Below are 19,989 nucleotides of genomic sequence, written 5' to 3'. Positions count from 1 at the left end.
AGAAATGGATGTAACTTTTTGATATAATTTAATGAGAAGGAAAGCAGAGGTGGGGTCAGTCTTTAAAAAGATCGACTACATTAAGACATATTTCGTGCCCACGAGAAGAGTTCTAAAGAGGGAGAAGTTGACGCCACAAGCAAAATAAAAGGAAATAATTTTGGTGCTGAATCTCTGTATGTGCAGAAATTGAGTTTAGAGTAGAATAAAGATGTTTGCTTTAGATTGGAGCAGAAGGGAAGGCAGAGTATGTTGATACAAATGCAAGTAGGTTGGTAACTTTTGTTAGGAAGAGTGGGTGTATTTCTCAATGAAAAAGAAGATGAAATCAAATGAGGGGAGTGAGAAGATGGTGATTCAAGTTTGAAGATTCAAGTTTGAGGTGATTCAGTTTTGGTGCTGAATCTCTATACGCGCAGAAATTGAGTTTAGAGTAGAATAAAGATGTTTGCTTTAGATTGGAGCAGAAGGGAAGGCAGAGTATGTTGATGCAAATGCAAGTAGGTTGGTAGCATTTGTTAGGAAGAGTGGGTGTATTTCTCAATAAAAAAGAAGATGAAATCAAATGAGGGGAGTGAGAAGATGGTGATTCAAGTTTGAGGAGAGAGAATTAGGAAATAGTAGTCTTTGGAGCAAATTCATTGGGAAATAAAGTAGTATTGACAAATACAGTTAAGTGCCCTTTTGAAATTTATGAGCAGATACTGAAATTGAGACCAGGTGAGCTCAGTCTTTTTCAACATTAATATGTTGAATGTTGGGAAGTATGAAGTAGACTGACAGTTACGTTTAACTCAGGTAGGAGTTTTGCCGTATAATATAATGCAGGAACATATTCCAGGAACATAAAAGTTGCTGGGAGGGGTAACAGGACTAGATAAGATACAGATAAAGAGAGCAGGCCAGGCATTCGTCATATGACAACAGATAAGTCTCCTCTGTGTCTTAGATTTTTCATCTGAAAAACGGGCCTCAGTTGAAAAAGTGGTATCTGTCATAGTAGTAATAGTGCACAGTTATTTTGAGTATCATTAAGCTAAATCGTATGACCAAGGGCCTGGCCACTGTGATACGCTCAGGGACAGGCTCACTTCCCCTGCTCCTGGCCTTGCTCTCATTCATCTAACTAGCTGCCTAGGTGAGTGCACCCGTCTCATCTAACACTCTTCTCTTGACTCTCACAGATTTATTTTTGTGGTGAAGTCTCTTGACACATTCTCTCCTGATTGGGCAAAATATTTGAGGTGGTCTCATTCTTGAAAATATACATTCTGGTTTTTTTGGTGCTTTGTTATATTTTATGTGTCTTTTCATCAGCTGGTTAAAGTGAAAATCGTTTTGTCTTTTTCCTCTCACATGACAGTCTGATATTGAAAGAGACCATAAATACTAGCTTTACTTCTTTCTAGAAATGTTGATCTCAAATGGTACTTTGCAGTCTGTTTAAGTGAACAGTGGCCTCTTCAAGATGTGAGGTCATGTGATGGAATGCTGGCCTGGTGTTCTAGCCCCACTGACCTGCTCAGTGGCTTAGAGCAGCAGACTTTTTCCTGCCCCAAACTTTGCCTGGCATGTGCTTCCTCCCCCTCTCTCCGCAGCCCCGTTCCTGCATGTCCCTGTTTCTTACTGGGCTGGCTTATCCTCTTTTTCTTCTGGTCTCAGTTACATATTATCTTTGTATGGAGGTTTCCCTCTCCCACCCTTCCTAAAGCCTAAATTTTAGGCTTTTATGTGTTTCCGTCAGATAACCAAAATTTAAAATTCTTTTATTTAATTGAGAAAAGCCAACTTTTGTTTTGTCTGCCTTCTACCCCTTTTTTTTTCTTTTGTACTTGGCTTAGAGAAGGTATTGACTAAGTGTTCTAAATAAAAATAATGGAATAGCTAATAATGTACTTGATTATGAACTTGATGACCATATACGAAGAACTAGACTAAGTGCTCACTAAACTTAATTTTTTATTTCATTTAATCCTCACAAAAACTGTAAGAAGTAGTTGTAATTTATTTTATAGAAAGAAAATAGATCACAAAGCTACTAAGTGGCAGAACTTGGGTTTAGAACCAAGGTTTGATGTGTCTTAACATTGCTTTCCTTATACTGCAATTGATTATTCATTAGAGCATCTAACTCCCTGTCTCTTTGGTTTTTAGGAACTTCTAGCAATAGTAAAACAAAAGACTACTGAGAATTTAGATGATGTCACCCTCTTGTTTACTTTGAAAGCACTTTGGAATCTTACAGATGGGTCTCCAGCTGCCTGCAAGCACTTTATTGAAAATCAAGGATTGGAAATCTTCATCCAAGTCTTGGAGGTGGGAAGACAGGATTGACTTTATATGTAAAGTTCTTTTTTTCATGATAAAGTAACCTGTATGTATATATTTTTTTGACAGACCTTTTCAGAGTCAGCAATACAAAGCAAAGTACTTGGTCTTTTGGTAAGGTGAATTGTTTTGAATTAATTTTAATTGCTTAAAAACAAAACCTAACACTTATATGGTACCTACTATATGCTAGGCACTATTGTAAGCAATTTACATGTATAATTTACATTAGCCCTACAGAGTAAATACTATTGTATATCAGTTATCTATTGTTGTGAACAAACTATAGCTTAGTGGCTTTAAACAGTAGCCATTTAATTTACTTATGAATCTGTGGGTCAGTAGTTTGAACTCAGCTCAGCTGTAAAGTTCTTCTGGTCTGTCTGGTCTCATGTGGGGTCACTTATGTAGCTGCAGTCATCTGGTGGCTTGACTGGGGCTGGAGGGTCTAAGATGGCCTGACTCTCATGTCTGATAGTTGGTGCTGCTTACCAGCTGGCGGGCTTTGTGTCCACAGGCTTCTCCACATGGCAGTCTCTAGAGGGCAGGCCCCACTGTCCAAGTGCTTTTTAAACCTCTGCTTATGTCACCTTGCTAATGTTTCATAGGACAACACAGGTTATATATTTAAGCCCAGATTAAAGGCAGTAAAGTCACATTGCTACAGGGTGTATATACAGGGATAGGAAAAGTTGTGTTATTTTTTTATTCTACCATACACTGTTATCCACGTTTCATAGAGAATCTGAGTCCCAGAAATGCCATTTATCCTAATTAGAACTCAAACTCGGCCAGGCACAGTGGCTCGTGCCTTGTAATCCCAGCACTTTGGGAGGCTGAGGTGGGTGGATCACCTGAGGTCAGGAGTTCAAGACCAACCTGGCCAACATGGTGAAACCCTGTCTCTACTAAAAATACAAAAATTAGCTGGGCATGGTAGCACATGCCTGTAATCCCAGCTACTTGGGAGGCTGAGGCAGGAGAATTGCTTGAACCTGGGAGGTAGAGATTGAAATGAACCAAGATCGTGCCACTGCACTCCAGCCTGGGCAACAAGAACGAATCTCTGCTCAAAAAACAAAAAACAAACAAAAAAAACCTCAAACTCAGTCAGTCTGGCTCCAGACCCTCTGATATTAATCACTTTACTATACTACTTCTTTATCCAGGAAGTCTATTTTTTAGCAATTTCTTTGTTGATACTTATATACTGACTCTCAATCAAGGTATTCTACAATTGAGAAATTTCTTTGTTTCCTAAAGCTAAAGGTGAAGATTTTTCAATAAGTAATGAAGACATATAGTAAGCACCTGCACTGTGCCATGCCATATGCATTGGAAAAACACGGATGCATGAAATATGTCAAGGTGATGGTGCTCATAACTTTGGGAAGGCAGTGTTAGACATGTGTACAAATAGGTAACTGATTTACAACTGACAAGTGAGTGCTGCAAGAGAGGTACTGAATCCATTGGGACCCTTGGTTCTAGGTCCTGAACTCGTTGAAAACATGGAGGGACTGTGCCTTATCTTCGTGTATCTCACACATACAGGACTCACAACAAAGTAGATGTGAAAGGCTTCACAGAGAGGAGTAAATGATCAATACTGGAAATCTGGAAGGTACGGAAAAGTATAAAGAAGGGACAAAGTCATTTTTGGCTAGGGAAGATTATTTATAATGTAATCAATAAGTGTAATCATTGAGGAACACTGTAAAATGGAATGGTTAGAATTTGAGGAAAAGGTAGGAAGGTGAAAAGGAATGGGAAGTAATGCCAGAAAGTTGGATTGATGCCTCATATATCCTGTACAATTCTGCATATCCTACCAGCTGACCTAAAAGATCTTCCACTTTTCTTTTTTATTTATTTATTTATTTTTGTCTCGCTCTTGTCACCCAAGCTGGAGTGCAATGGTGTGATCTCGGCTCACTGCAACCTCTGCCTCCCGGGTTCAAGTGATTCTCCCACTTCAGTCTCCTGAGTAGCTGGGATTACAAGCATGCGCCACCACGCCCAGCTAATTTTTGTATTTTTTTTAGTAGAGACAAGGTTTCACCACGTTGGCCAGGATGGTCTCAATCTCTTGATCTTGTGATCCACCTGCCTCAGCCTCCCAAAGTGCTGGGATTATAGGCGTGAGCCACCGCGCCCAGCCCACTTTTTTTTTTTTTGAGAGATCCAGAATGTGAGGATTTACAAGAAAAATCTTGGGACTCACCTGTGGTGCCCCTCTCAGTTGTGCTAAGAATGTCTTGTTAGGGGGTAACATATGATAGACTTAACACTGAAATCATGCGTGGATGAGAGATATAGCTGGTCTTGGGAAAAACAGGCATGGGGGGGACATCTCAATTTCTGCTTCAATCTTTAGTGTCCTATGCGCCTCAGTATACTAGTGTCTAGAGTGTGCTTTCCTGAATGGTTCATCAGAAGCAGCAGTTAACGCTAAGACAAACTGTTGTGTTTACTTTGACTGTTTCACCTCATTAAACCTTTGGTTTTTCATTTTTGTAGACAGACTCTTCCAGTGATTCCAGCCTCCTGGCATTGACATCCCCTACCCTTGAGAGTGGGCAGGACCTGTTTCTTGATTCTAGCCAAGGGAATATGGCAAAGATGATAAGATATCACTCCCATGATTATGTTACTATATACTTATATATATGTATCTGTCTTGCTAGCAGGCCCACTGTAGGGACTCTTTCTCTCTGACCCTGAAGGAGCAAACAGTCATGAAGTAAGTGGTTGGAGGAGGGAGAAACCCACCTTTTAAGGAACTTGGGGCAGCTTCTAGGAGCTGAACGTGGCCTCCAGCAAGAAACTGAATCACTCAGTCCTGCAGCCACTGGAAATGAATTCTGCCAGCAGTCTGAGTGAGGTTGGCAGTAAATTCTCCCCCAGTGGAGCCTCCAGGTGAAAATGCAGCCCAGCCAACACTTTGATTGCAGCCCTGTGAGATCTCAGAGAAGAGGGTCTAGCTAAGTCATGCTGAGACTCCTGCCCCACAGAAACCAGGGAATCATAAATGCATGTTGTTTTACGCCACTAAGTTTGTGGTAATTTGTTACACAGCATAGAAAACTAGTGTAACATATAAAATAAAATACTGCCTGACTTTCATTGTTGTTGTTAAAAGATAACGTAACATTGAGCAGGCCTTCAGTAATGTTAAGTATTTGAGTTAGGCCTTGATTTGTATTCTAGTTCATCCAGTTATTAGCAGTGTGAACTTGACAAGTTTGTCTTGCTTATTGTCACATTTCTTTGTAGTAGTATTTTAAAGATTAAATGAGATAAGGTAGATAAAAAGACAATTTTATTTATCTAGTACTGTGCCTGGCACTTAGTAAGTACTTATTTAGTGATTGTTGTTAATGATCATCCTCATCAAGGGAGTTGGATTGTGGGTTTTAGGCTAGCTTGAGGCGGAGGTGGGTATAGGAGTAAGAGTTCTGAATTTATCTGACCTGAGAAGCAGGAAAGTGAAAAAAGCCGATTCCTGATTCTCCCCTCCCTTCTTGTCTCTGGGGTTCTCTGCTCCATCTGACCTGTAGAACAACATAGCAGAAGTCAGAGAGCTCTCTTCCAAGCTGGTGACCGAAGATGTGCTGAAGCATATCAACAGTTTACTCTGTAGCAGGGAAATGGAAGTCAGCTATTTTGCTGCAGGGATCATAGCCCACCTGACATCTGACAGACAGCTTTGGATATCCCGTGACTTCCAGAGGCGTACTCTTCTCCAAGATCTGGTACAGGAACCACATTCTTATTTACAAAATCCAGAGTAATCTCTAATTACAGAAAATGTAGTTTTCTAAATCATAATAATATGATTGTAGAAAGTGGGAAAAATATAGAAAAACTTATTACTAACCCATATCTTTCCATCCAAAACTATCTCTGTTAACATTTTGTTGCATATGACTTATTTCAGTCCTCTTTCTCATCAGCTTTTTTAAAAAGCTATTTACTTTATTGTTTCTTTTTTTTTGAGACAGGGTCTGTCTCCCAGGGTGGAGCACAGTGGCACAATTCACAGCACACTGCAGCCTCATCCTCGGAGGCTTAGGTGGTCCTCCCACCTCAACCTCCCAAGTAGCTGAGACTATAGGTGTGTGCCACCACACCCGGCTAATTTTTGTATTTTTTGTAGATGGGGTTTTGCCATGTTGGCCAGACTGTTCTCAAACTCCTGAGCTCAAGCGATCTGCCTACCTTGGCCTCCCAAAGTGCTGGGAATACAGGCATGAGCCATCGCGCCTAGCCAACTTCCTTATTTCTAAATAACATATTATGCTGCTGTTCTTGACTTTATCGCTTTAGGAATCTATCAATTCATTTTCCCACTTTGGGAAACTAAGATTCTTTTTCTCACTGTTTCTATGCACAGCCTAAGTGTATACTCAAGGTATAAATCTTCATACATATTCTGTACACTTCACCTTCTCAGGATTTTCTTTCCCAGAGCCTTTGCATTCCTTCCATGTGATCTGCTTGTTTTGTATACAGTATATGGTGGACTGCTGTCATCCTCGGATATTCCTTTACTATCATCCTCGGGGACTCCCTTTGCCTCTCTTGTGTTGGATTCCGTGTTTCCTAGCTTATGTGCCTCCCTGTATCTTGGTTTACTCCCACCTTTTGTTGGACCATATTCTCCAGTAGCTTCCTAAGGAGAATGAAATGAGACCATACCTGTTTAAAAAGGCCTGTATTTTACCCTCACATTTAATTGATCAAATGGCTGGGTATAGAATTCTAGCTTTGAAATATTTTTCCTTCATAATTTAAAAATGTTTGCTCCATTGTCTTTTACTTGTCAGGATCACTGTTGAGAACTCCCGTGCAATTTTTTTTTAAGCTTTAAGGTTTTTGTCCTTTGTCCTCAGTGTTCAGAAACCACAATGGCTTGCCTTGTGGGTTTATTTTCATTTTTTTGTTTATTTTTTGTTAATTTTTTTCTTCTTTGTGGCTTCATTTTCATATATTGTGTTGGGTACTTATCAGTCAGGAAGCTCATTTCCTCCCTAGTACATTTCTTTAATTATTTTTTTCTGGGATGTTGGCCTTCCCAGAAGGCCATCTTTTCGTATCTATCTCATTTATCTTTTTTGTTCTGAATCCTCTTCTAAAAATATAATATCCTGTTTCTGTTGCATAGTTCCTGTATCTATTTTTCTCTTTATCTCTTTGAATGTAACAATGATAATTTTAAATTTTATTTTATTTTATCTTTTTGAGATAGGCTCTCACTCTATTGCCCAGGCTGGAGTGCAGTGGCACGATCTCAGCTCACTGCAATCTCCACCTCCTGGGTTCAGGTGATTCTCCTGCCTCAGCCTCCCAAGTAGCTGGGATTACAGGTGTGGTAATGCATACCTGTAAAAACACAATAATTGTTGTGTTTTTAGTAGAGACGATTTCACCATGTTGCCCAAGCTGGTCTAGAACTCCTGACCTCAAGTGATCCACCTGCCTTGGCCTCCTGAAGTGCTAGGGTTACAGGCGTGAGCCACCATGCCCGGCCAATTTAAAAAAAAAGATTTTTTTTTTTTTTGAGACTCGGTCTGTTGCCTGGGCTGGAGTGCAGTGGTGTGATCTCAGCTCATTGCATCCTCCACCTCCTGGGTTCAAGTGATCCTCCCACCTCAGCCTCCCAAGTCGCTGGACTACAGCTGCGTGCCACCACACCTGGCTAACTTTTGTATTTTTAGTAGTGACAGGGTTTCACCATGTTGGCCAGGCTAGTCGCAAACTCCTGACCTCAAGGGATCTGCCCACCTCAGCCTCCAAAAGTGCTGGGATTACATGCATAAGCCATCATGCCCAGCCTAATTTTTAAGTTTTCCTGTTCGTCCAAGGCTTCTGTTTCCTGCAAGTTGCTTTTTTTCCTATTTATTTTGTTCCATTGTGTTAGAGATTTTCCTAAAGTTAGGGTGATCCTGAGCTGTCCGTGGGGACAGCTAAGAGTGGGACTGATTGAAAACTGCAGAGAGGTAGAATGTGTCAGAGGCTCGCTCTGTTGCCCAGGCTGGAGTGCAATGGCACGATCATAGCTCACTGCCGCCTCTGCCTCCTGGGTTCAAGTGATCCCTCCGCCCCCCGAGTAGCTGGGATTACAGGCGCCTGCCACCACGCCCAGCTAATTTTTGTATTTTTTTTTTTTTTAGTAGAGACAGATTTCACCATGTTGGTCAGGACTGTCTCATCTCAAACTCCTGACCTTAGGTGATCCAAAAGTGCTGGGATTACAGGAGTCAGACACTGCACCCGGCCAATAAATAAAATTAAAAAAAAAAAAATTAGCTGGGCGTGGCCAGGCGCAGTGGCTCACGCCTGTAATCCCAGCACTTAGGGAGGCTGACGCGGGCGGATCACGAGGTTAGGAGATCGAGACCATCCTGGCTAACACAGTGAAACCCTGTCTCTACTAAAAATACAAAAAATTAGCCAGGCATGGTGGCGGACACCTGTAGTCCCAGCTACTTGGGAGGCTGAAGCAGGAGAATGGTGTGAACCCGGGAGGCGGAGCTTGCAGTGAGCTGAGATCGTGCCACTGCATTCCAGCCTGGGCGACAGAGCGAGACTCCGCCTCAAAAAAAAAAAAAGCCAGGCGTGGTGGTGGGCACCTGTAATCCCAGCTACTTGGGAGGCTGAGACAGGAGAATTGCTTGAACTCAGGAAGCAGAGGTTACAGTGAGCCGAGATCATGCCATCGCACTCCAGCCTGGGCAACAAGAGTGAAAATTCATCTTCAAAAAAAAAAAATTATTAGCTTCATTGTCAATAGTCTGAAAGCCTAGTAAAAGAAGAGAGTTGAGGGGCAGGGAATCTCAATGTTTAGTATTTAGGTTTTAACTCGAGACACACCCCTGTTTTTAGCATGGTGTTCCCACCCTGAATTGTTTATGGGGTTGCCCAGTCCAGACGTTTTTATTAAGGATCACAGAAGAAATTGGGGAGTCGGAATCCTTTGAACCAGTCTTCCTAGTTTCTTTTTCTTTTTTTCCCCCCCCCCCCAAGATGGAGTCTCGCTCTGTTGTCCAGGCTGGAGTGCAGTGCAGTGGCGCCACCTCGGCTCACTGCAACCTCTGCCTCCTGGCTTCAAGCGATTCTCCTGCCTCAGTCTCCTGAGTAGCTGGGATTACAGGCACACACCACCATACCCGGGTAATTTTTGTATTTTTTTAGTAGAGACGGGGTTTCACCATGTTAGCCAGGCTGGTCTCAAACTCCTGACCCCAGGTGATCTACCCGCCTTGGCCTCCCAAAGTGCTGAGATTACAGGCATGAGCCACCGTGCCCAGCCCACTCCTCCTATTTACAGCCCCACCTGTAATTTCACTTCAGGAAGTACCTCATGTGCCACATTTTTAAGTCTCTTAGGGGTTCTCTTCAAATTGGTTTGTGCTTTTTGTTTTGTTTTGTTTTGTGTTTTTTGGTTTTTTTTTTTTGAGATGCCCAGCTAATTTTTTTTTGTATTTTTAGCAGAGACGTGGTTTCACTGTGTTAGCCAGGATGGTCTTGATCTCCTGACCTCGTGATCCGCCCGCCTTGACCTCCCAAAGTGCTGGGAGTACAGGCGTGAGCCACTGCGCCCAGCCTGGTTTGTGTTTTAACCTTTCCAAGTGCTAGGTATTAAATCAGTTACCATTTTTCCATGTGCATTGTTCTTTGTTTTACTTTCTGTTAATGGGATTATGGAGGGAGTAGAGGTAAATGCGTGCTCAGTCCAGTATCTTTAAACAGATGCCCCTTGTTTTTGTAATTTTTCCCACATTGTTAAGATATTCTGTGTATATATTGTTATGTGATTGATATTTTGCCAAGTAGATGTATCTAAATTTGTTCAGTCATTCCCAGATTTTGAAATGTTTTGTTGTAAATGATGGATTATTCAAATCTTGGTTTCTCTCTCTTGTTTTTGGAGTAGCATGCAACCATACAGAATTGGCCAAGTTCAAGTTGTAAGATGACAGCATTGGTGACCTATAGGTAATTTCATGATGTTGTGCTTTTCTTCTTTTTTTTTTTCTTTCTTTTTGAGACGGAGTCTTGCTCTGTCGCCCAGGCTGGAGTGCAGTGGCACAATCTTGGCTCACTGCAAGCTCCACCTCTTGGGTTCACGCCATTCTCCTGCCTCAGCCTCCTGAGTAGCTGGGACTACAGGCGCCCACCAGCACGCCCGGCTAATTTTTTGTATTTTTAGTAGAGACGGGGTTTCACCGTGTTAGCCAGGATGGTCTCGATCTCCTGACCTCGTGATCTGCCCGCCTCCTAAAGTGCTGGGATTACAGGCGTGAGCCACCGTGCCTGGCCCAATGTTGTGCTTTTCTTAAAGGCTGTACTCAGTGATACAGTGATAACGTGTTAGAGTCAGTTAGCCTTATGTTCAAATCCTATTTCTCTGTGATATTGGGAAAGTCATTTCTAGAAGGTCAGCTTTCCTTGTCTGTAAAATGAGGCTGACAGTGTGCAAGATTGAGGATGCAATGAGATACTGAACATATAAAGGGTTTAATACGGAATGCAATTTCTTAAGTAATAGCTTCATTGTATGCTCGATCACAGGGAGAAGTTGACCCTGTGGGGAAAATTTTGAAAATTTGAAAATTCTTTTTTTTTTCAACCTTTTGAGTCAGGGTCTCTCTCTGTTGCCCAGGCTGGAGCTGGAGTGCAGTGGCGGGATCACATCTCAATGCAGCCTTGAATTCCCAGGCTCAAGTGATCCTCCCACTTGAGGATCCTCCCTCTTGGCCCCACAGGCATGTGCCACCAGCCCAGCTAATTTTTTTTTTTTTTTTTTTTTTTTTGCAGAGACGGGGGCTCACCTTGTTGCCTAGGCTGGTCCCGAATTCCTGAGCTCAAGCAATCCACCTGCCTTGGCCTCCCAAAGTGCTGGGATTACAGGCATGAGCCACCATGCCCGGCCGTGAAAATCATATACATTATTATATTAATTATATAGTATAAATTATTATATCCCTGAGCACTGGCCTAACTGTTCTGGATTAACATCTTTGTACTTTTTTTTTGTTTTAGATCTTTCAAGACATTTTTCCCACTCCTTGGCAACTTCTCTCAACCAGAGGTTCAGCTCTGGGCACTATGGGCTATGTATCATGTCTGCAGTAAAAATCGTATGTATTCAACATATATTCAAAACATAATAGTTTTCCAGCTATTTTTCTGTGTAATGATTAAGTTCAAGATGGATGTGCAAAAATTGTCTACCTCTGTCCTCTGAATTTAGGTGTGTTTAAAAAGAAACTGAAAAAAGATCTTACTAGCTTAAAGCAATGCTTCAGAATTAGTAATCTATTTGGGGGTAGATAGCAAGCAAAATAAAAAGTAAAAGTTTGCTCCTACTTGTATTCCCCACAGACAAGCACCGTTAATAATTTGATAACTCATCTCCCAGATACTTTTCTATATCCATGGTATATTTAGTATGTGCTGTATATTTGAAATATATTTTTTAACAAAATGGGCTCATTCTGTGCATGCTGTCCTATAGCTTGGTCTTTTCACTCAACAGTTTATTGCTGACACTCTTCCTTTAGTAAAACATGGACCTGCTTCTGTGTAATGGTCTATGGGAGACTGGGAGGCCAGGAGTCAGGGGTTATTTCCCAGACAGATTAAATATTTCTGCATGTTTTGCAATTTAAAATCCCTTTTGAGGCCAGGTGAGGTGTCTCCCAAAGTGCTGGGATTACAGCACTTTGGGAGGCCGAGGCAGGAGATCACTTGAGGCCAGGAGTTTGAGACCAGCCTGGGCAACATAGCAAGACCCCACCCATGTTTTTTACATAAAAAACAAAAATTAGCCAGGTATGCATGGCGTGCATCTAGTGAAGCCAAGGTGGAAGTATCCCTTAAGCTGAGGATTTCGAGGCTGCAGAGATCTATGTTGGTGCCACTGCACTGTCTTAAATAAAATCCCCTTTGAGAATTTTCCGTTGATGTCCTTTGTTGAGAATTGTTATACAATTTTTCATTGTATTATAGGAGATATAAGCTATTATTTTACAACAGGAAACCCAAGAGACAACTTTTAGAATTAAAAGTTTAGCTTGTTGACTAGCTGTAAAGCAAGTGTATAAAAACCAATAGTTTTACAATGCCAGCAAAAATCAGAAAATGTAATTAAGGGAAAATATACCACCACTCACTTTATTAGCAAAAACAAAATATTTTAAAATGCTTTTAACAGGTAATGAGACATGCAGTAAACTATGAGATAATTTAAAAGTCTGAAATAATTATGAGAGCATTCCATTTTCTAAGATAGAATGACCTATTAGATATATAGATGTCATTTCTTTTCAGTTTATTAATGTAATATAATTCAAATGAATAGATAAGAGATGGAGGATCTGAAAATTATTCTAAAGTTTATCTGACAGAATCAACAGGAAAGAGCTAACAAAGAAAAATGTTTGTTTGTTTTTTTCTGAGACGGAGTTTCACTCTTGTTGCCCAGGCTGGAGTGCAATGGTGCTATCTTGGCTCACTGCAACCTCTGCCTCCTGGGTTCAAGCAATTCTCCTGCCTCAGCCTCCCGAGTAGCTGGGATTACAGGTGCCCACCACCATACCTGGCTAATTTTTGTATTTTTGTTAGAGACAGAGTTTCACCATGTTGGCCAGGCTGGTCTCGAACTTGTGACCTCAGGTGATCTGCCCACCTCGGCCTCCCAAAGTGTTGAAATTACAGGCGTGAGCCGCTGCACCTGGCCAGAAAAATGTTTTTTATGGGCTCAGCCTGGTGGCTCACACTTGTATTCCCAGCACTTTGGGAGGCCAAGATAGGAGGATCACTTGTGCAGGAGTTCAAGGCCACAGTGAGCCATGATCAGGCAACTGCCTACTTCCAGCCTGGGGAACAGAGCAAGACTCTTGTCTCTAAGATAAGAAAGAAGGAAAGAAATGTGGTTTTTAGGAGCTTGCCCATAGACTTCTCTTAACATTGTAAAACGGTGCCGTGAGTGGTTCTGATGTATGAATAAGATAGATAGCAGATGATTGGATCAGAATAGCCCTGAAACAGACTCATGTAGTTATAACAGGAAAAACTAACTGAAACTAGAATTCAGTTGAATACTTATTGTGTGCCAGGCAATGTTGTAAGCACTTTATGAACAACTCATTTAATCTTCACAACAACTAGAAGGGTAAGCATCTTATTTTATTTTTAAAATTTATTTAATTTTAATTTAATTTAACTTAATTTATTTTTGAGACAGGGTCTCACTTCATTGCCAAGGCTGAAGTGCAGTGGCTTGATCACAGCTCACTGCAGTCTCAGCTCAGGTGATGCTGTCACCTTAGCTCCCAAATAGCTGGGACTATGGGTGTACACCACCATGCCTGGGGTTCTCCCCAAAAAGAACAACCCTTACAGTATTTTTATCAGCATCATGTTAGATTTATAAGTCAACCTAAAGAGAATTCCCATCCCTATGACAAATGAGTATTTCTTTAAAAAAATTATTTAATTTTTTTTTTCTTTTAAATTAAAAAAAAAAAACACCTCAAAACAAAAAACAACAGGGTCTTGCTATGTTGTCCAGGCTGGTTGTGAACTCCTGGGCTTGAGTGATCCTCCTGCATCAGCCTCCCAAAGTGCTAGGATTACAGGCATGAGCCACCATGCTCAGCCACAAATGAGTATTTCTATCCAAGAACATGACTAATAAATATATTTTAGTTCTACCTTGTTTTCATATCCTTAAAGATAGTTTAGGTGTTACTATTTTACAGTCGAGGCTTATTTCAATTTGCTAAATACCATTTTTTTTTTTTTTTTTTTTTTTGAGACGGAGTCTCGCTCTGTCACCCAGGCTAGAGTGCAGTGGTGCAATCTTGGCTCACTGCAAGCTCTGCCTCCTGGGTTCACGCCATTCTCCTGCCTCAGCCTCGCAAGTAGCTGGGACTACAGACACCCGCCACCATGCCCGGCTAAATTGTTTTGTATTTTTAGTAGAGATGGGGTTTCACCGTGTTAGCCAGGATGGTCTCGATCTCCTGACCTCATGATCCGCCCGCCTCAGCCTCCCAAAGTGCTGGGATTACAGGCGTGAGCCACTGCGCCTGGCCTCAATTTGCTGAATACCATTTTCTTTGCTCATCACTGCTTGTTTTTTTTTTTTTTTTTTTTTCCTTTTTTTAACCCCCACCACTCCTTTTCTGGATTCAGGTTTTGATAGTGTATTACTGACAAAATCTCTTTGTCACCCCACCCCTATTCTTACTCTTAAATAATAATGTAGCTGGGTGTAAATTCCAGATAGTTACTTACTTTATTTTAGCATTTGGGAGAAAAATATTTTCTTTTAGGTTTTTTTTTTTTTTTTTTGGAGACAGTCTCTGTCACCCAGACTGGAGTGCAGTGGTGTGATCTCTGCCTCACAGGTTCAAGGGGTTCTCCTGCCTCAGCCTCCTGGGTAGCTGGGACTATAGGCATGCACCACCACACCTGGCTAATTTTTTGTGTATTTTTAGTAAAGACGGGGTTTCATCATGTTGGCCATTCTGGGTCTCAAAGTCCTGACCTTAGATGTTCACCTCAGCCTCCCAGAGTGCTGGGATTACAGGCATGAGCCACGACGCCTGGCCATTTTCATTATTTTCTATTGTTACTGTTGGGGTCTACTGTCAGCCTAATTATCATTTCTTGATAGGTAATTTTTCTTTTTCTTTTTTTTTTTGAAACAGGGTCTCACTCTGTCGCCCAGGCTGGAATGCAGTGGCACAGTCACAGCTCACTGCAGCTTCAACGTCCAGGGCTCAGGTGACTCTCCCACTTCAGCCTCCTGAATAGCTGGGACTATGTAGCATCACACCCAGCTGATTTTTTTATTTTTTGTAAACACATGGTCTCACTACATTGCCTTGATCCTCCTGCCCAGGCATCCTAAAGTGCTGAGATTACAGGAATGAACCACTATGTCTGGCCTATTTCTCTTCAACTGGGTCTAAATCTTTTTCTTTTTTTTTTTTTGAGACAAAGTTTTGCTCTTGTTGCCTAGGCCGGAGTGCAGTGGCATGATCTCAGCTCACTGCAACCTCTGCCTCCTGGGTTCAAATGACTCTCCTGCCTCAGCCTCCTGAGTAGCTGGGATTACAGAGGCCCACCACTATGCCTGTCTAAATTTTTGTATTTTTAGTAGAGACGGGATTTCACCATGTCAGACAGGTCAAACTCCTGACCTCAGGTGATCCACCCACCTCAGCCTCCCAGAGTGCTGGGATTATAGGTGTGAGGCACTGCACCCAGCCAACTGGGTCTAAATCTGCTCTTGGACTGAGTCTTTAATTTCAGTGATACATTTTTAAATGTCTGAACGTTTTATTTGCTTCTTTTCCAGATATTCCTTTTTTTTTTTCTTCTTTAAAAGTAATTATTTTGTGGTCTTTATCTGATCTTATTATATGTCTTATGTTGAAGGGGGGCAGTTTTGGATTGTGAAGTCAACTTTAGCAGGGCTTGTTTTTCTGAGAATTCATTTTAGAATGGATTGGCGTGTCCCTGCGGCGGTTTTGTATTTGCTTCTGTGAAGTGCTTCAGAGGTTTCCATAAGCTTGTGTTCGTTTTTTTATATTAATTTCTCAGCAACATTCAGGTAGCGTAAATTCAAACCTTATTACCCACTTGGGATTGTGGTCATGAGAAGATTTCTCCTCTCCTACTCCCGTATACCCCTACAGCCCCACGCATGACAGAGATGCTTCAGTATCTTATCCCTTTTCTTATCTAGCCCTTTGTGGGTCTACTTTTATGTAGGAATTTTGCCTCCAACTCTGCTAGCTGAAATTGAAATGCCTCGATTACTAAGACCACCAGTTTCTTTCTGCCGCAGGCTTAGCTGCAGGTTAGCTTACACTAGCTGAAGTGCTCTTTGTTTCCAGCTCCTAGAAAATTCCTTTAGTTTGTACATTCATCTATGCATTAAAAAATTTATGAATTATATTTTATTTAACATCTGGTGGTTTTTTTTTGTTTTTTGTTTGTTTGTTTGTTTTTTGAGACACAGTCTCGCTCTGTTGCCCAGGCTGGAGTGCAGTGGCGTGATCTCGGCTCACTGCAAGCTCACCTCCCAGGTTCACGCCGTTCTCCTGCCTCAGCCTCCCGAGTAGCTGGGACTACAGGTGCCCGCCACCACGCCCGGCTAATTTTTTTGTATTTTTAATAGAGACGGGGTTTCACCGTGTTAGCCAGGATGGTCTCGATCTCCTGACCTCATGATCCGCCTGCCTCGGCCTCCCAAAGTGCTGGGATTACAGGCATGAGCCACCATGCCCGGCCACATCTGGTGTGTTCAACATCATTTAACTAGGATTAAAGATGTTTGGGCCAGGCACGGTGGCTCACACCTGTAATCCCAACACTTTGGGAGGCTGAGGCAGGTGGACCACCTGAGGTCAGGAGTTCAAGACCAGCCTGACTAACATGGTGAAACCCATCTCTATTAAAAATACAAAAACATTAGCCAGGTGTAGTGGCGCATGCCTGTAATCCCAGCTACTTGGGAGGCTGAGGCAGGAGAATTGCTTGAGCCCGGGAGGTGGAGGTTGCAGTGAACCAAGATTGCGCCACTGCACTCCAGCCTGGGCAACAAGAGCAAAACTCTGTCTCAAAAAAAAAAAAAAAAAGATGTTTGAAGCATAGAGTTGTCTGGAAGTAAACATACTAAAATGAGCATCTGTTATCTCATACAAGCCAAGCACTATTTAAGTTTTGACGTACTGCTTTAGAATTGACTCATTTTATCTGTTAATTCCTAGGCCAAAGAGCTTAATTAAACCTTTGTATTCTTTCTTCAGCAAGGTGAATGTGGTGACATGGGAATATTTAAAATGCCAGTTGTCCATGGAGTGTCTCTGCTTGATTTTCTTTCAGCCAGCAAATACTGCAAAATGTTAGTTGAAGAAGAAGGATTGCAGCTTTTGTGTGATATCCAGGAGCACAGTGAGGCAACCCCCCAAGCACAGCAGATTGCAGCCTCCATTCTGGATGACTTCAGAATGCATTTCATGAATTATCAGAGGCCCACTCTGTGTCAAATGCCTTTCTGAACCTAAGGGACTTCAGAGGTGTGTGCTCTTCCTCAATGTCAGGTGTTCTGCCCTGGCAGTAATTGCACATCAGTTGTCATTGGAGTTTGTAAGTTGGCTGTCTCATTGGCCTTTGATTGTTGATTTTATATATGTTACAAAAGGTTGGATTTGTATGATAGCTGTAATCCCAAGTCAAGTTGGACTCATTCTGCAGCCTTTCAGCAGCAATTCTGAAGACTCAAACCGTGGACTCTGGGAAGACCTGGGAGCTTGTGTTGGAACAGCTATGCAAATTACTTTTCTCTAGCCCTGGACAATTTTTTCCCTTTGGGAGCTTGTCATGGGAGTGGGACCTGTTCACTAGAAGAAAAAGGAAGGACCTACAGGGAGACTTTGATATTTATATTAAATTTCCTTAGTTGTTATTGTCATGTGAAGCTATGAGAAAAGCTTGGGAAGCATATGCTTCAAAATATAGTGTTTAGAAGGCAGAACCCCTGTTGGAGAGCAGGGAAAAGAATTTATTTATTTATTTATTTATCTATGGCTGGGTATGGTGGCTCACGCCTGTAATCCCAGCACTTTGGGAGGCCAAGGCGGGTGGATTGTCTGACCTCAGGAGTTCGAGATCAGCCTTGCCAACGTGGCAAAACTCCATCTCCACCAAAAAATACAAAAATTAGCTGAGTGTGGTGGTGTGCACCTTTACTCCTAGCTACTTGGAGGCTGAGGTAGGAGGACCACTTGAGCCCAGGAGGCAGAGGTTGCAGTGAGCTGAGATTGCACCACTGCACTCCAGCCTGGATGACAGAGTGAGACCTCATCTCAAAAGAATAAAGGGGTGGAGAAAAGAGAAATATATTTTTTTACTTTTTTTTTTTTTTGTGATGGAATCTCTCTCTGTCGCCCAGGCTGGAGTGCAGTGGCACAATATTGGCTCACTGCAACCTCTGCCTCCCAGGTTCCAGCGATTCTCCTGCCTCAGCCTCCTGAGTAGCTGGGACTACAGGCACATGCCACCACGTCCAGTGAATTTTTGTATTTTTTAGTAGAGACAGGGTTTCACCATATTGGTCAGGCTGGTCTCAACCTCCTGACCTCGTGATCCACCCGTCTCGGCCTCCCAAAGTGCTGGGATTACAGGTGTGAGTCACTGCACCTGGCCTTTTTTACAATTTTGGGTGTCTATCTTTGGCATGTTTCCTGTTATGAGAGCATGACATGCTATGTATGTGAGTGAGCTTGTAGGGCGTGGTGGGACTTAGGCATTTGCAGACAGTGTTTAGATGAAAGATTATATGTAATGATAAATCTGAATCCCTCCATTTTATTTGGGTGGGACCATGACCAAAACCGGTAGGAAGAGGAAAGGCCAGAAAGAGACTTTGCCAAAGAGTTCACGGAGTTTTCTTACCCAGCATGCTGACTAAAGAAAACATGGGCTTTTCTGAAACCAGCTTCAACTACAGCATAAACTATATCAGAAGCTTATTTGATAAGCCCTGCGGAGCTGCTCTGAGGAATAGAGTGTGAATTCCTTCCTTGCCTTATTGTTGACTGTTAATGAACATGTTTTGTCATTTATGTTTAAGTTTTTCAGAAAATAAAAGTAAATTTCTGTTTATTAGCACATTTTAGGACTAGAGTTTTGTGCTTTTAGCTGGCTTGGTTCAGATTCTTAACTAGTGTACCATGTACTGTCTTTGGAAATCAAATGAGGAAGAAGCTCATTCTCACTTACTCTAAACCATGTTCCAAACTATTACCAGAGTCCAACTAGATAAGCAGAATTTGTAACCTTACTTCCTTCCATAGTCCTTAAACTGTCCTGTATTTTTTCACACTCTTGCATGATTCCAAAAGGATATCTTCCTGACCTGGGTTCTAGTACCTCAGAGCATTGTTATCAGATGCTACCTTATGCTATGTGAGGATGTGTTATGGAGACTAGTGTGTTAAGTCCAATTCTGTACAAGACATCCTTTCAAGTTCTGTGTCATTCACAACAATCCTCACAGGTAGGTGAGTTTTATTTTCCTCACTTAACAGATGAGAAAAAGGAAGTTCAGTAAGGTGGTTACTTTCCTGGGTTGTCATAGCTGGTATGGTTTGTGCTGACTGTAAAGGCCTGGGCTCTCCTGTGTTATTCTCCCTTCCAGGATGCAAGCATAACCCTGGGAGCACATTTGTATTTTGCAGAAATCAGCAATGTTATTTATATTGTATCCATGCCCATGGTTTAGTGACTCTAGGCCAGGCTGAGGCTCAGCTTAGCCAGTGCTCAGATCCAGTTGGAGAATGAATGCAAGGCCATAGCTTAAGATGCAGCCTTGGTACCAGAGGAGGGAGGGGTATTGGGACCAGTATGCTTATGTATCAGCCTGCTCTTGGTTTTCTAAGTGTATCATCCTCTTCCTTACCTTTGCTCATGCTGTGTCAAGCTTCCTCTTCTGTACTTGAAATGTTCCTTCATCCTTCAGGCTTCAATTCCAATGTTACTTGCCCATTTCCGGATCCTCCCTTCTTTCCATTAGAGTTAATTGCCCCCTTCTTCTCAGTGCTCCTTAATGCTATCAAAGAGTCTCCTGGAGGC

At 42.0% G+C, this 19,989-nt stretch overlaps 1 protein-coding gene across 6 annotated transcripts in view; it reads left to right on the top strand.

The window, feature by feature from the left end:
• The window catches only part of ZYG11A (zyg-11 family member A, cell cycle regulator), a 60,455-nt gene extending 41,000 nt beyond the window's left edge, over positions 1-19,455 (top strand). Inside the window, exons 9-14 of one of the 6 annotated variants that reach the window (XR_010124582.1) lie at positions 2,155-2,316; positions 2,398-2,442; positions 5,889-6,083; positions 9,823-9,969; positions 10,268-10,329; positions 11,377-11,437. Coding sequence is in view for 5 of the 6 variants with exons in the window: in XM_054487571.2 (XP_054343546.1) it covers positions 2,155-2,316; positions 2,398-2,442; positions 5,889-6,083; positions 10,268-10,329; positions 11,377-11,474; positions 17,239-17,414 (738 nt within the window). In the remaining variant the exon portion in view is untranslated. Of the gene's footprint in view, positions 1-2,154; positions 2,317-2,397; positions 2,443-3,819; positions 5,177-5,888; positions 6,084-9,822; positions 9,970-10,267; positions 10,330-11,151; positions 11,310-11,376; positions 11,475-17,238 lie in introns of those variants that run through there. The other 5 variants (XM_054487571.2, XM_063655837.1, XM_063655839.1 and 2 more) reach the window with 5 other exon arrangements.
• Positions 19,456-19,989: the final 534 nt, after the last annotated feature.

This window comes from Pongo pygmaeus, chromosome 1 (genome assembly GCF_028885625.2).
Source record: "Pongo pygmaeus isolate AG05252 chromosome 1, NHGRI_mPonPyg2-v2.0_pri, whole genome shotgun sequence".
Lineage (NCBI taxonomy): Eukaryota > Metazoa > Chordata > Mammalia > Primates > Hominidae > Pongo > Pongo pygmaeus.
The sequence above is the reverse complement of the archived record's forward strand: the minus strand, read 5'-3'. Positions and strand labels throughout refer to the sequence as shown.